This window comes from Chrysemys picta, chromosome 20, assembly GCF_011386835.1.
Source record: "Chrysemys picta bellii isolate R12L10 chromosome 20, ASM1138683v2, whole genome shotgun sequence".
NCBI lineage: Eukaryota > Metazoa > Chordata > Testudines > Emydidae > Chrysemys > Chrysemys picta.
In genome coordinates, this window is record NC_088810.1 from 14394857 (window position 1) to 14409471 (window position 14615).

General features: G+C 48.2%; 1 protein-coding gene across 2 annotated transcripts in view; it reads right to left on the minus strand.

The window, feature by feature from the left end:
- SDHC (succinate dehydrogenase complex subunit C) overlaps nucleotides 1-13954 on the minus strand; it is a 20512-nt gene extending 6558 nt beyond the window's left edge. The window contains exons 1-4 of one of the 2 annotated variants that reach the window (XM_024107068.3): nucleotides 13851-13954; nucleotides 5804-5860; nucleotides 3988-4089; nucleotides 2938-2999 (exon numbers count right to left, since the gene is read on the minus strand). In XM_024107068.3, the coding sequence (XP_023962836.1) occupies nucleotides 2938-2999; nucleotides 3988-4089; nucleotides 5804-5860; nucleotides 13851-13870 (241 nt within the window). In that variant the 5' untranslated portion in view covers nucleotides 13871-13954. Of the gene's footprint in view, nucleotides 1-2937; nucleotides 3000-3987; nucleotides 4090-5803; nucleotides 5861-12890; nucleotides 13607-13850 lie in introns of those variants that run through there. The other variant, XM_065573863.1, reaches the window with a different exon arrangement.
- Between the last annotated feature and the right edge of the window lie 661 nt (nucleotides 13955-14615).

Consider the following 14615-nt stretch of genomic DNA (forward strand, 5'->3'; position numbering starts at 1 on the left):
TTAAATTCCCCCACTGGCAGAAACAGAAGTTTTCTGGTCCTGAGACACAAGCTTTGCTGTGGATTTCATTTCAGATTCCACCCATCTTGTGGAAAGCAAGTAAGTGTGTGTGTGTGGGGGTTTTTTGGGGGGGGGGGGTGTCACCTCTTCCCAAAGACATTCCCCACATTCCAGGGCCAGCTTTAGGAGTTGATGGAGGGGGAGGGCTGGTGAAGTTATTCTTAGCAGCCCCTCACTCTCTCCCTTTCCTTCCTGATCATTTTGCTCCAACAGCAGCACACCACAAAGACCTGAGTTAAATTTGGTACGAAGTCTCAAGTGGGGGGCTGCAGGGGCTCATGCAAACCTCTTAGCCATGGGTTTCCCTACAATCCATTGTTGTAACAGGGTTCAAAAAAGAACTAGATAAGTTCCTGGAGGATGGGCAGGGATAGTGTCCCTAGCCTCTGTTTGCCAGAAGCAGGGAATGGGGGGACGGGATGGAACACCTGATGATTACCTGTCTGTTCATTCTCTCGGCGGCACCTGGCATTGACCACTGTCGGAAGACAGGATACTGGGCTTGATGGACCTTTGGTCTGACCCAGTATGGCCATTATGTATCCTGCTTCTTATGCAGAAGTTGTGTTCCTGCTCTGAAAATACCCTGCAAATCAGCACTGCCCCCAAACACCTTGACCGTTAGAGTACGTCTACATAGAGAGCAACAGCAAGTCTCAGAGTCCAGGTCGACAGACTTGGGCTATCGCACTAAAAAAAGCTGTGTAGACCTTGCAGCACAGGCTCTAAAACCCACCCCCCTCCCTAGGCTTCAGAGTCTGAGCTGCAGCGTCTACATAGCTCTTTTTAGCACGGTAGCCCAAGCCCCACAAGCCTGAGTCTGTTGACCTGAGCTCCGAGACTCGCTGCCATGGGCTGTGTAGACAAACCCCCTGCAGCTGGAGCACAGGAGAGCAGAGTTCCAGCCATAGCTCTGCACTGGCTCTTGTCACTTGGGCCCACATTTACGAGCGTGCCTATGGCTACATTTTCAAGTGGCCTCTCCCTTTGGGCGCTCAACTTCCAACCCCTGGGGCCAAATCCTTAGAGGTGCTGAGCACCCACAGCTCCCATTGACTTCAACTGTGGTTGCAGGTCCTCACAGCTTTCCAGGTGTTGGAAATCAGGCATCTAAAGGGAACGTCCAGTTTGGAAAACATAGGCCTTGGCCTCAGCGCCTGTTCCCACCTGTATTACTGCCTCGCTCTCGGGTCCCGGGAGGAAGAACTCTAAGGGTGAAGCTCCTTTTGCTCAGACACCCTCGCAGCCCTCCCCCTACAAACACAGCTCCACCTCTTCCCAGCAGGCTGAGCAGTAGCACAAACACTTTAAAGAGCCAGATGCTTTACACAGCCAGAGAAAAAGGAAGGGCCACAGGAGAATGAGGGTCAGAAAGACTGTTAAGGTTTCAACATTAGTGTTTTGGTTAAATGGTACAAGATCAAATTATCTGTTTGGACATGGTTTAGCGGCCCCAATTCTGCTGCCACCTACTCCCCCACCCAGTGTGCACTATCAGTGTCTCCGTAGGGGGCCCTAATTGGGAAGGCAACAGCTGTGTCTGTATAAGACCTACACCAATGGGATCTTGATCCACGACGAAGACTCCTAGGCACTACAGTAATACAAATAATAAATACCTGCAGAAAGCTTAGAAAACCCAATTGAATCTGAACTTGCTCTTTCAATTCATACCTGATGAGTGGCTTCCCCACACTGGGGTTCTTGCTTGGGGCAGTAGCCCTTTAACGGGAAGCCACGGCAAAGCAAAAGCAAACCCCACTTTGCATTTATACTAATGCACCCCATGTGAGAGCCAGTCCCCAGCAGACAAAAATGAGGCCCTGGGAGGGTAAATGACTTGCTCAAGCAAGGCAGTGGCAGATTTCAGACCAGAATGCAGGTTTTCTGACTCTCAGTCTCCCATGCTCTAACCAATAGAAAATGCTGCCTCCTTGACTTTCCCAGGAAGGGTACCACTTACATATGGCACACATGTGCAGGGCACCAGGTCTGACAAGTTACAGGAGCCTGGACACGAATATATAGAGCCCTGCATGGATACACAATTTATATCTGAGGATATAAAGTGGATATCCGAGGTGCTTCAGGGCCAGTGACCAGGCCCTGAACCGCAGCGGCGAAAGCAGCAGCATGTCGGGCCACCACTTGCAGGAGCCAGCGCCCAGCCTGGGCAGCTCCGAGGAGGAGACTGTACCACCCAGCTCTGCCCACTGCTCACCAGCAGCTATCCCTCGTCCCACTAGTGTGTGCAAGCAGCTAGCACGCTCCCAGACAGGAGATACACACTGTTGCATGGACAGGACAGGAGCGTGCAAGCCCCTATCATGACCAGGGACAGCTGCCAGTGAGCCTGGTGCCCACCCCAATGATCAGGGGTGGGGGCAGTACAGCCACACCAGAGGAGCTGCCCAGGCTGGGTACTGGCTCCTGGGAGCAGTGGCCCAACATGCTGCTGCTTTCGCTACTGCAGTTCCTGGCCCACTCACTGGCTATGGCCCTGCTGGTCTCGCTCATTGTCACTAGAGCCCTGCAGCTCCACGGATAAACACTTTGTATCCATGGATATAAATTGTGTATCCACGCAGGGCTCTACTAGTGTATGTGGCAAGACACAGCTTGCAGAAGGAAAATAATGAGATTAGGAGCAATAGGTATTTATTTGTGCAGTCAGTACAGCCCATTACAGAGCCCAGCTGTGGCAACTATAGCAGAGACACTCTAACTCCTTGCCTTGAGGACAAGGAGAAACGAGGTAATCAACAGAATGAAAGTCAAGTTGTCTCAGGATTAGTGATTGCAAATGGAAGCTCTCTATACTCATGCTGACCAAGGCCCGTCTACTCCCGAAGGTACCTGAGGCAGAGAATCACACACCTGCACTCATTGCAACACCAGTGCCACGGTGGCCGATGGACATCATCATGGGCAGAGACCACCTGCAAAACAACAGACCTTGTCAGAAAGAGGAGCCACTCATGGAGTGTGGGTGATATGCAAACAGCACATCTGGGGTGTCTGAAGCATGCTAGAGGTGAGATAGTCTAGGGAGAAGCCTGAGGTAATGTGAGGGTGAAGGACAGGCTGGAAGCCTTCCAGACAAACTGGGAACTCACAAACTTGTTGAGAAGGGGCGCAGAGGCAGAAGCATGACCAATCTATTCCCAGACTGCTCTGTGCTTCTGGCTGTGTATTTCTGCACTCAGAATTATTCAAGGAATCTAGCCAAAAGGAAAATAGGCGGGGAATTTGCAGGGGTGGCTCAGGAATGACAAACCCCACTGGCAGGAATCCTGGGAGGGAGAAAGCCCATGTTTGCTGGGAGGGCTTAAAGGGAGGGAGGATGGGGGGAGAGTGCAAGGCTGCTGCCGATTCAGAGGGGAAGGACAGGATTCCGGCTCCCAGACACATACACAGAAATGAGAAAAATCCCAACACAACAGGAAATTCACCATAAGAGAATCAGCCCAATGCAGAGACACTGAGGAGGTGTGCTCTGGTGGCCTCACATGATCCCCTTCCTGTGCCTTAGGTCACCCTAACACCCTTTGGACTCAGGTTTTTTGGGGAAATAATCCTTTGACCCGCTCTAGCGCCTTCCATCAAGGATGTTAGAGGGCTCTGAAGACATTAACTAGGGCTCACAACCCCTTGAGGTGGGTCAGTTTCATTACTGCCATTGCAAAGATGAAGAAACTGTCACAGGTGGGAAAGTAACACTCAGTCGCTCAAGGTCTCAGAATGTCTATGACAGAGCTAGAAATACAACCCAGGTCTCCCACTTCTCTGCCTTAACCACAAAGCAGGTGCTCCCTGACGACTAAAGGGAACATACAGAGTTCTTTCCACATGAAGGGGAGGATGCAGAGGGTTGCCAGACTCTGGGATGTAACCCCACAGAGATGCAGACGCCTCTGGAGTTCTTACTTGTAGATGGTGATATGAGGGGACATGGGACGGTTTGACTGGCTGTTTTTATCCCAAAATTGAGCCATCTCCTCCTTCGCTGTTGTTCCCATGGGGACCACGCTGGAACAAAAGGAGAGGCAGGAAGTCAGAGGAGTAAAAGGAAGAGCAACAGAATTAAGTGACTCAGATTTACCCTGTGCCCACGGAACATCACTGTCTGAGCAGGGCTGTTCCAGGTCCACAGGGTAACACCAGAGGGGCATTTCACCTTGCAGAGCTGTACATCCCAAGGGAGACACCTCACCCATCTCCACATCAGCACAAGTCAAACAGTCCACACACAATGCCCCTCCCACTCAGCAGCTTTTTGCTCTTTGCAGTTTTATCCTGAAACAGGAAAACTACCTGAACCATGGGCACAGTTCTGAAAATGGGGCCAGCTCATAGCTGCCCTGCAAATCAGCACCTAGAAAAAGAACTAAAGGGCAGAATAAACATGACATCAGGTCTGCATGAAGCCCAAGGAAGATGCAGTGAGGCCATAAGTGAGAATGGAGATGTCAGGGAAGCAGGCTTCTGACATGAATTCATCTCCTCCATTCCCAGCTCATCGAGGAGTATTTATTTATTAAAATTATTATTAAATCCATCTACAGGTGCCATCCAGTGGTCTGGGCACCAAGCCCACAACTTCAAAATTACAACTTTAACAAGTACTGCCCATAAATATATCCACGTCAACCCACCCTCCTCAACATCCTTAACCAAAAGGAGAAAGATAGGCTTCGCAATGTGTTTGGAAGGGTAACAAAACTGGGCCCTGGTGGACTTGTGGGTGGAGGGAGAGTTCCAAACTAACAAAAGCTGCCAGCTCAAGCACCTCTGCTGGTCTCAACTGCAGTAATGCAGCACTGATCTCTCGAAAAACAGGAGGTGATAGTCAGTGGCAGCTCTCAGCATTTCATAATAAAACTTAGGATGGTGAGACAGTGCTGATTTCCCTAGCTCTCCCAACCTGAAAAGCACCATCCACAGCCGAGTCGGACTATTAGCTGTCTGATAACATGTTATACAAGGCTGATACCATGCAACCTGCTCTTTACTGCCACGGTAATTGCACATTGTACCAAAGAAAGACCTTGTAATTTCATGTTCCTGAGATAACTAAGCAATTACTCTTACAGCCCGATTTAGCAAAAAAACAAAACAAAAAGCAAAAGCTTCCCCCACCCCCCACTGAGCCCAGCTGCGCAGCTTGCATGGAGCACAGGAGCTGGGAGGGTTTCTGTTGGTCATACCTTTGTTAGGTATAAAGTTACTGTATACACTGCACTGCAACTTACACAGAATGACAGCAGTGACGGGCAAAGCACAGAGATGCAACATAGTCACTGATGCACCTGTATGGCATGCAAATCCCGATCAATGCTGACTCCATAAGAGGCTATCCCAAAGCGCCTTCTAAAGTGAGCCTGCTTTTATTCCGGTTACATGATTCTAATCCAACTGTGTTTGTACATATTCATCATTGACACATTCAATAACAGCCAGGCCCAAGACTAACACACACCCCAGCCTCCAGTCAGGAGTTTATTTTATCCCAGGACACAATTATTACCTCACAAAAGAAACACCTGCAGGTTATTTAACTAGCCATATATTTATCATGTAATGACATAGTAAATACCCTGCCAACACATGGCACCCGCCAGGTATCTGAATGGTTAGAATTAATAAGCAGGTAGAACATGCACAGGCAGTGAAGTCTTAGAAGGGATCCCTTAGGGAGAAAGGAATTAATCCCTTTACTCTCAATAAAGCCTCAAAAACTCACTGTCGCACAGAAAGGCTGGGGCCGAGCCGAGTCCACAGGCAGCGCTGACCCACATGTCTGCAAAAAAGAAGATGGAAAGAGCTCTGTGAATATCGGCTAGACACTGAAAGGGGTAAATGCACACAATACAGGGGCATTTTTATAACCAGGAGCAGAGGAGACCACAGTGTAATGCCTGATGTTTTAAGAGTGAATCTGGGGGATGAGGAATTATTTTAACACCACTTGTAACGCTGAGCCTAGCTATTAGACTCTCCAGACTCTGCCCAAGAGTTCTCTCTTTATGATACCCTGTAATTACCATACTGAGCTGTAATACCTTGCTAATAAGACAGGCATAAACAGTACTCTGCACTAACAGCGAGGCTAATGCAGGCCATTCTTCACTCTCAGGAGAAGCAATTATCAGGACTGGGTGGTAAATGTCCCAGAAAGGCGTGCCTGCCAAACAGTATGAAAAGAGCTGGTTCAGACTACAGCTCTTCAAGCCTCTGAAATAAAGAGATCACCAGCTTTCCTCCTAAAAGCTCTTTTTCATTATATTGTTTCACCCTTGCCCATTCATTATTCTCTGAGTGTTAGCGAGAAGGCAGGTCAATGCCATGGCCCAATGTACACAGTATTTCAGGCACATCAACATTGGAGGTGGGAGATAAATAAGGTTTTTATGGTCCCCAAAGCAGTGGGAGCCATTCTCTACAGATCAATTGCAGTAATTGTGACTCTGACATTCAAGGGCATTTCTCCAGCAAGAGGGGCAGAGCCAGGCCTCCAATCCAGCCACAGCTCAAGAGTTTGCAGATGTGGGTTGGAATCTACAGCATCCGCTCTCTCTCCCAAGTTACTGTCAAGGACAAGGCACAAAAGACAGCACTTCATTTCCTGGTGGCATGATTAGAATTAAGTGTATAACAACACTCCGCACTGTCATCTACAGCACACTGACAAACATTAATTAACCCTCAGATGCACGCAGACTGAGTCTGCTCCAGCATCTCAGGAAATCTCCCACTGTTTCATTAACACCAGTCCGTAAACACAGTGCTGGCATTTTTAACCATCCCCCAGCAGATCTGGAGGATACAGCGGCAAAAACACCTGGGGACCAGACCCTCAACAGGGCATCATAGCTCCATTGACCTCAACTAAGCTATAAACATTTACATACAATCGAAGCTCTGGCTCCTGGACACCATCTACACAGATGGCAGAAGACAAGAGATTTTCCAAAAAAATGACAGCGTACACATAATGACAGGGCTGACGGCTCCGCACTCTGAGGATCAGCCTTGTTTTACAATTTACTTAGTCTTTAGTGCAGGGACCTTCTTTTTATTGTTTGTACAGCACCTAGCACAACAGGGCCCTGGTCCACGCCTGGGGCCCCTAGACTCTACTGCAATTCAAAATAAAACAAAAAAGAAGGGAAAGAACACACGTTCAATGACTTGACCAAGGTGACACTGTGAGTTAGCTGGCAGAGCCAGCATTAGCAATTCAGAACCTCCTGTCTCCCAAGATCAGTTCACCGCCCCCTATTAAGATAAGCACTGTCTGGGTTGCTCCATGCTCGGTTCCCAATGCAGTTCTCTGCAGTGTCTTTCATTATGGAGTTATGGTAATTACTACAACAACACACATTTAGGATGAGGGCTTCCAAGGTGGCCAGATTCCTCCCCTCATCTCTCTCCAACTTCTGTCAGTAGAAGATTTTTCTGGAAGCTGGAGGCAAACTGAACAAGGAACACAGCTAAACAAATCTGGCATTTCTGCAATGAGGGGAGTAAGGAGGATCCAGAGGCTAGGAAACAAGAAGGGATTCAGGATTCCCTGCTCTGCCACAGACTCCTTGTATGACCTTGGGCAAGTCACGCAGTCTCTGTGCCTCGGGTCCCATCTGAATAAAGGGGATAATAGCCCTACCCTGCCTCACAGAGGGTTGGGAGGATAAACACATTAAAATATTGTGAAGTGCTCAGATATTACAGTAATTGGGGTCATATATGTACCATGGATAAAAAAAATAGGAGTGCATTTGGCAGCTTTGGGGGATGCAGACAGAAAGATAGTTAGAAATTTATTTATCAGCAGGGGAAGAGGGTATTAATGTTTGCATTAGCATACGTGCAGAGATTGTGATCAGCGAGCACATTAAAATGCACCCATGTAATCCAACGCAAATGTCACACTACATGCATGGGCAAGTTGCTTCTATCTTAATGTCTGGGCTTAGTCTATGCACGTCCAGGGCCCAATTTACCATTGAAACAACTCCACAAAATGTAGGACAAAGTCCTGCACAGTGAGTTTAGAATGCCACCAAAAAAATCAGACTGATAGGAGTGTTGGCTAAGAGAAGTGAAAACATTATCTACTGTGCAAAGTGCAAGGAAATGACGAATCAGACCCTTGCTGCTCACTTAGAGCTGCCCATGGATTCTGTGACAGGAACTGAGTCTATGCACACCTCAGAAAGCTTTCCACCCAAGCCAAGATGTTTCTTTCCATCCACACCACACCAAGCCTAAAACTGTCTTTTAAAACAAAAAAGGTATGAAAATATCTAGAAAAAAAACACCACCTTTGTTAACCTTAAAAAGAAGAACAGGAGTACTTGTGGCACCTTAACTCCTGTTCTTCTTTTTGCGGATACAGACTAACACGGCTGCTACTCTGAAATTTGTTAACCTTGATTCCAATGAGAAAAGGTGTATAAGTAACTCAAGACGGAGTGTAGGGGGACAGGGACATTAAGACTTCATTATAGTCAAACTATTGGGAAGCTGGGAAAATTGAAAATAAAGCTCAAATTGGAAGAGGCACTGTTATTACACAACCAATGGTAACTCTCCTCCCATATCATTGCCCATCCACCATGCAGAAGATCAGGGAACAGTCTTATGCCTGAACCGCAAACAGTTCTGACACCGACAATACAAGCCACCAGACTTTCTGTACTGAACCCATAACTGACATATTCATAGATTCCAAGGCCAGAAGAGACCTTTACGGTCATCTAGTCTGAGCTCTTGCATAACAGGCCAGAGAACATCATCCAGCAATTCCTGCATCGAATCCAACAGCTCTTAGTAAAGCATCCAGGCCTCAGTTCTCCATGCAGGAACCTTACTCTAATGGAGGACTGGTGGTAACAGAGCCACACCTTCTATCCTTCCCTAGTCCTCTCCTCTACCTCACACTGGTGTGGAGGAAAGAGAGCCAGCACAGAGGGAATTCCCCACTGGTTGTCTCCTGATAGCGTGGGAGCACTCTGCAGTGTTTATATGGAGCGAAGTGGCCTTGGTAGACCAGAGAATCAGTCTCCCATTCTGATTTAAATATACCAAGCGATAGAGAATCTACCACACCCCTTATGAAGCTGTGCCAATGGCTAATTATCCTCACTTTAAAAAATGAACCTTATTTCCCATTTGAATTTTTCTACTTGCAACTTCCAGCCACTGGTTCTTGTATGTCTGACTGGGCCCGTGTGTCTGCTAGAATAAAGAGCCCTCTAATAGTACATCTTCTCCCTGCGCTAGTAGTTATAGACTTCGGAAGATGGGGAATCAGCAAGGTATTCCATTGCTGTGTGTTGTGGAATGAACTCAGTGGTGTCTTCAGAGACTGTGGATTCACAGTTTAGTAGGCTCTCAAAGTGCTCCTTCCAGCATTGTTTAATGGCTACATTGTCCTTGAGGAGAGTGGAGCCACCCTGGGAACATAAGGGGGTTGGGCCTTTGGAGCTTGGCCCATATAGAGCTTTTGTGGTTTGAAAGAAGCTTCTCATGTCATCCTGGTCTATGAAAACCTGGATCTCAGAGAACCTTCTCTTGCCAGCACTTGTTTTTGATGCCATGTAGCCTCCTTTGGACTTCAGCTTTGAGCAGATGATAGGCCTCATGTTTTCCTCGGTTAGAGAAATCATTTTGCCAGATACAGAATACATTTATTTTCTGTTGAATTAAATGGAATTAAACGAGGACTTCCTCGTTGTTTTTATCAAACCAGTCTTGGTGCTGATGAATGGAATATCCTATGGTTTCAGCACATGCACTGTGAATAGTATTTTTAAGTTGATTCCAGTGCTTTTGAATGTCAATGACGTCAGGCAAGTCAGAGAGTTTCCCATCTTCCGAGGAAGTATAATGTGCCATCATCCAGATAAAAATAATCACCAGGCCCAGACGGCATCCCAGCTGAGGCTTTTAAAGCTGGTGGAACAAAGCCCCAGCACAAACTTTGCCAATTCCTTGACAAAATCTGGACCTGTGAAGAAATTCCACCTGACTTTAAGAAGGCCAACCTTGTTACAATATTCAAGATAGGGGACAAATCTTTGTTTGGGAACTACAGAGGTATTGCCCTCCTCTCCGTCATAGGGCAGATCCTTGCCCGGATCCTTTTAAACCACCTCCTCCCTCTTGCGGATGAACTCTTCCTTGAATCAGTGTGGCTTCAGGACACCCTGAGGCACAACTGACATGATCTTCGTGGCACGACAGATTCAGGAGAAGTGCAGAGAGCAACACCAGGAACTGCTCATGGCATTCATCGACCTAACCAAGGCCTTTGACTCTATCAATCATGATGCCCTAGGGATGGTGCTGTGTAGGTTTGGTTGTCCAAAGAAATTTATTTCCATCATCAAACTACTCTATGATGGGATGCAACGGCTCAGAGATCGAACCATTCATCATACTGGTGTCAAGCAGGGCTGTGTCACTGCTCCAACACTGTTCTCCATTTACCTTGCCGTGATCCTGATTCTCATCTGCGACAGCCTTCCTGATGGAATCGGGATCAAGTATCGTATGGATGGCCAACTTCACAATCTCCCACGTCTCCAAACAAAATTTAAGATCACAAGAATTGGCATCACGGATTCAGTATGCAGATGATTGTGTCATCTTTGCACACACAGAGGCTGACCTGCAAGCACCCTAAATCTTTTTGCAGATCCTATCATAGCTTGGGGGGGTCTCTCTCAATATTAGGATATTCTATCAATACCAAGGTATTCTACTAGCCCTCGCCTGCATAAACTACTCTTCATACTTCACAAATCACCATCAGCAGAGAACCCAAGGAAAATGTGGACCATTTTCCATACCTTGGCAGCCACCTCTCCCAAACAAATAGCACTGACACAGAAATCAAATACAGGATCCGCTGGGCTAGCACATTCTTTGGAAGACTACTCAAACAAGTCTTCAATGATAGGGATCTACAAACAGGTACCAAGATCTTGGTTTACAAGGCAGTTGTCATCCCCACCCTTCTCTACGGGTAACCTACAAACAACATCTCAAGCAGCTGGAGTGGTTCCAGCCGTACTACCTCAGGAGGATTCTCAGGATCAGGTGGAAAGACTGACGCACTAACATCAGCGTTCTCTCTGCAGCCAACATCAGCAGTGTAAAAGCGCAGGTCATGAAACATCAACTCTGCTGGGCTGGTCACTGTGTACATATGTCTGACACTTGCCTCCCAAAGCAAGTACTCTTCTCTCAGTTAAACCAGGGAAGAAGGGATCGTGGAGGGCAGCGGAAGCACTTCAAGGACATACTGAAAGTACACCTTAAAAAGGGAGGCATCAATCCACCAACCTGGAGGACTTCAACACAGAGGCATCACGCTATACATCAAGCCATAGCCCACTTTGAGGAGAACAGACGTGCTCATGAGACAGAAGCGACAAAGGAGTAAAGAAAGGGCACAACACTAGCCAACAACTATGTCTCCTCCAAGATTACACCTGTCACTTCTGTGGGAAAATCTGCAGGGCAAAAATTGGGCTCCTCAGCCACTTAAAAACCCATCAATAAATCCCTTTGGCAGACATCATCCTCGCACTGAGGGATAGCCGAAGAAGAAGAGTTATAGACCATGCTCAACCTTCTCATCAATAAACTAAACAGATTCAAATCCTTTAGTCTTTCACTGTAAGGCAAGCTTTCCAGCACTCAGATCACTCTTGCAGCTCTTCTTTGAACTTTTTCCAAATATTCAACAGCCTTTCTAAAGCAGGGACACCAAAATTGGACACAATAGTCCTTTACTCACCAGCAACATATTGAGCAACACAGACTACAGTGAGATCAACCTTCATCTGCTAAAGGAAACCAGAACTCCTGAACCAATACGAACATCAAAAACCCATTCCTAGGGCCCTACCAAATGCACGGCCATGAAAAACGTGTCACAGACTTTTGTGGTACTCTTACTGGTCTTTTGTGTACTCTTACCCTATACTATACAGATTTCATGGGAAAGACCAGCATTTCTTAAACTGAGGGTCCCAATCCAAAAGGAGGTTGCGGGGGGTGGGGGGTGCTGTAGTATTGCCACCCTTATTTCTGTGTTGCTGCCTTCAGAGCTGGGTGGCCAGAGAGTGGCGGCTGCTGGCCGAGGGCCCAGCTCTAAAGGCAGCAGTGCGGAAGTAAGAGTGGCTATATACCATACCATGCCATCCTTACTTCTGCTCCTAGCCAGCAGCTGCCGCTCTCCAGCCACCCAGCTCCGAAGGCAGCACCACCGCCAGTAGCTGTGCAAAAGTAAGGGTGGCAATACCACGACCCCCCAATAACTTTTTGGGGGGGACACATACACACAATACCCTTTTGGGGCAGGACCCCTACAATTACACCACCATGAAATTTCAGATTTAAATATCTGGATTCATGAAATTTACAATTTTTAAAATCCTATGACCATAAAATTGATCAAAATGGACCATGAATTTGGTAGGGCCTTACCCATTCCATATGACACTGGCAAAGGTACATCATAATTCTGCCACACCGTGACTACAGCAGTGGCAATAAATGAGAACACAGTCACAGATATACCTGTTGCTCAGCTACCTAACCTGTGCTGGTTAGAACTATGTTGTGATACCTTTAAAGGCGATCTGAATGCAGAAAAGTGCTTGTCTTTTGCAGGGACTGTTGGGTATTTGTTTTTTTTTTCCCCCTAATTTATGACCAATAAAAAGGGCCAAAATAATTATACTGGTCCAATCCCTAGTAGGGATGCAGTTATACTCATATAAAGGTCTTATACTGGGTTATTATAGATGTATTACCTAATATCCTGGGACCAAGGTGGGTGAGGTCTGAAAAAGAGCTCTTCGTACTCTCTCTCTCACCAGCAGAGTTGGTCCATGGAAAGATATCATCTCACCCACCTCATCTCTCTTATACAGAGACAAGTTTCAGAGTAGCAGCCGTGTTACAGAGACAAGTTATTCCCCTTCCCGTATGGGGATAAGTTACACAGGTATAAATGTGTCTACAGTGGGGTGGTTTACACCACATTGCTAAACTAGTACAGTTAAAGCTGTACAATGTTTGTGTCGACACAGGCCCGTACTCACGGTTCTAAGATGCAGGGTCAGTCTACCCAGGCGTCTGCCAGCTTAGAGCCATTAGACAGCAGTGCAACGTGACCATAAATGTCTGTCTAGCTGAGCTCTCCCTACATGCCGCACGAGAGCGAGGGGAACTGATGATGCTGTTTAGGGACCTTAGGGATCTTTTGCTTATTAACACCGCAGAATTTCCTGCCCTTCCAGTGCTTTGTTTTTAAGACAAGACTGTCACGGGCTCACCCCGGCAGCGGGAGCCAGTCAGGCTTCACTGCAGGTCACCGAGGCTGTTGCCTTGGCCTAGCTGCGCGCCCCTGGAGACCCCCGGAGGCAGGAGCAGCACCGCTGTAGGCGACGGGGAGAAGCCGGGGGCAGGGTCCCAGGACTACCCCGAGCCCTCCAACGCTTCTACCCTGTCCAAAGCGCAGCCACATCACAGGCAGTCACCGGCCCGCCCGCCATGGGGTTCTCCAGGGCCCGGCCACCGTCCCCCCGCCGGGCCTCCCCCCGGCCCGCCCGGCCACCTGGTGCCCCCCGCTACCTGGTCTCTCCCCTCGTCCCCCCAGGCCTCCGCCGCCTCCTCCTCCTCCTCCTCCGCTCCGCTACCCAGTCCCCCCCACTCGCCAGGTCTCCAGCCTACCCCCCTCCCCTCGGCTCCCCCCCGCTCCCAGACGTCACCTCAACAATGAAGCCGCCATCTTGAAACGCTCCGAGGTCCGGAAGTGACCTCAGACGTTCAAAGCACGTCCGCCTGCCCTACTTCCGCTCCCGGAGGGGAGGGGCCTCCTCTCCCAGCGACCCCTATAGCTGGGATTCCCTCCCAGCCCCGGGTCCCCGCCCCCGCCCCCTGCCCGGACACACACACACTTTGTTGACTGCTGTACATCTCCGGGGGGCTGGGAGCCAGGACGCCTGGGTTCTGTTAGGGACTCGCTCTGTGACCCAGGGCAAGTTACTGGGTTTGATCCTGCTCTCGTTAACATCAATAGGCACATGATCCAGCCCCTTTCTCTGTCTCTCGGGGTCCCCAGCCCTGTAGGGGCATTAGCACTATTTGCCTACCCCACGTGGGCTGGGGGCAGTGAAGGTGGTGGTACAGCCCCACCACTTATTTTCAATGGAAGCAGACATGTCCTAGTCGGGTGCTCCGAGGACATAATGTGCCCTCTAAATGCTTAACATGAATGTAACAAACTTGCCAGACACTCCTGGCTCAAGCCCCAGAGGGAGGCTCCAGAGGGAGGTTTTATTAAATTAGATTATGAACGTTTAAAAATAAGTTTTTTAGTTTTGAGAGCAAAGCGTTCATCACCCAGAGATATTTCTATTGGGCTTTTACCATCTAAGCACCAACTATGGGCATAGAAGAAGAAGAATTGACTAAGTAACTTTGGCTCCTCTTGATCTACTCTGCAGATCTCAGAATGCTCTGTCGAGCTGTGC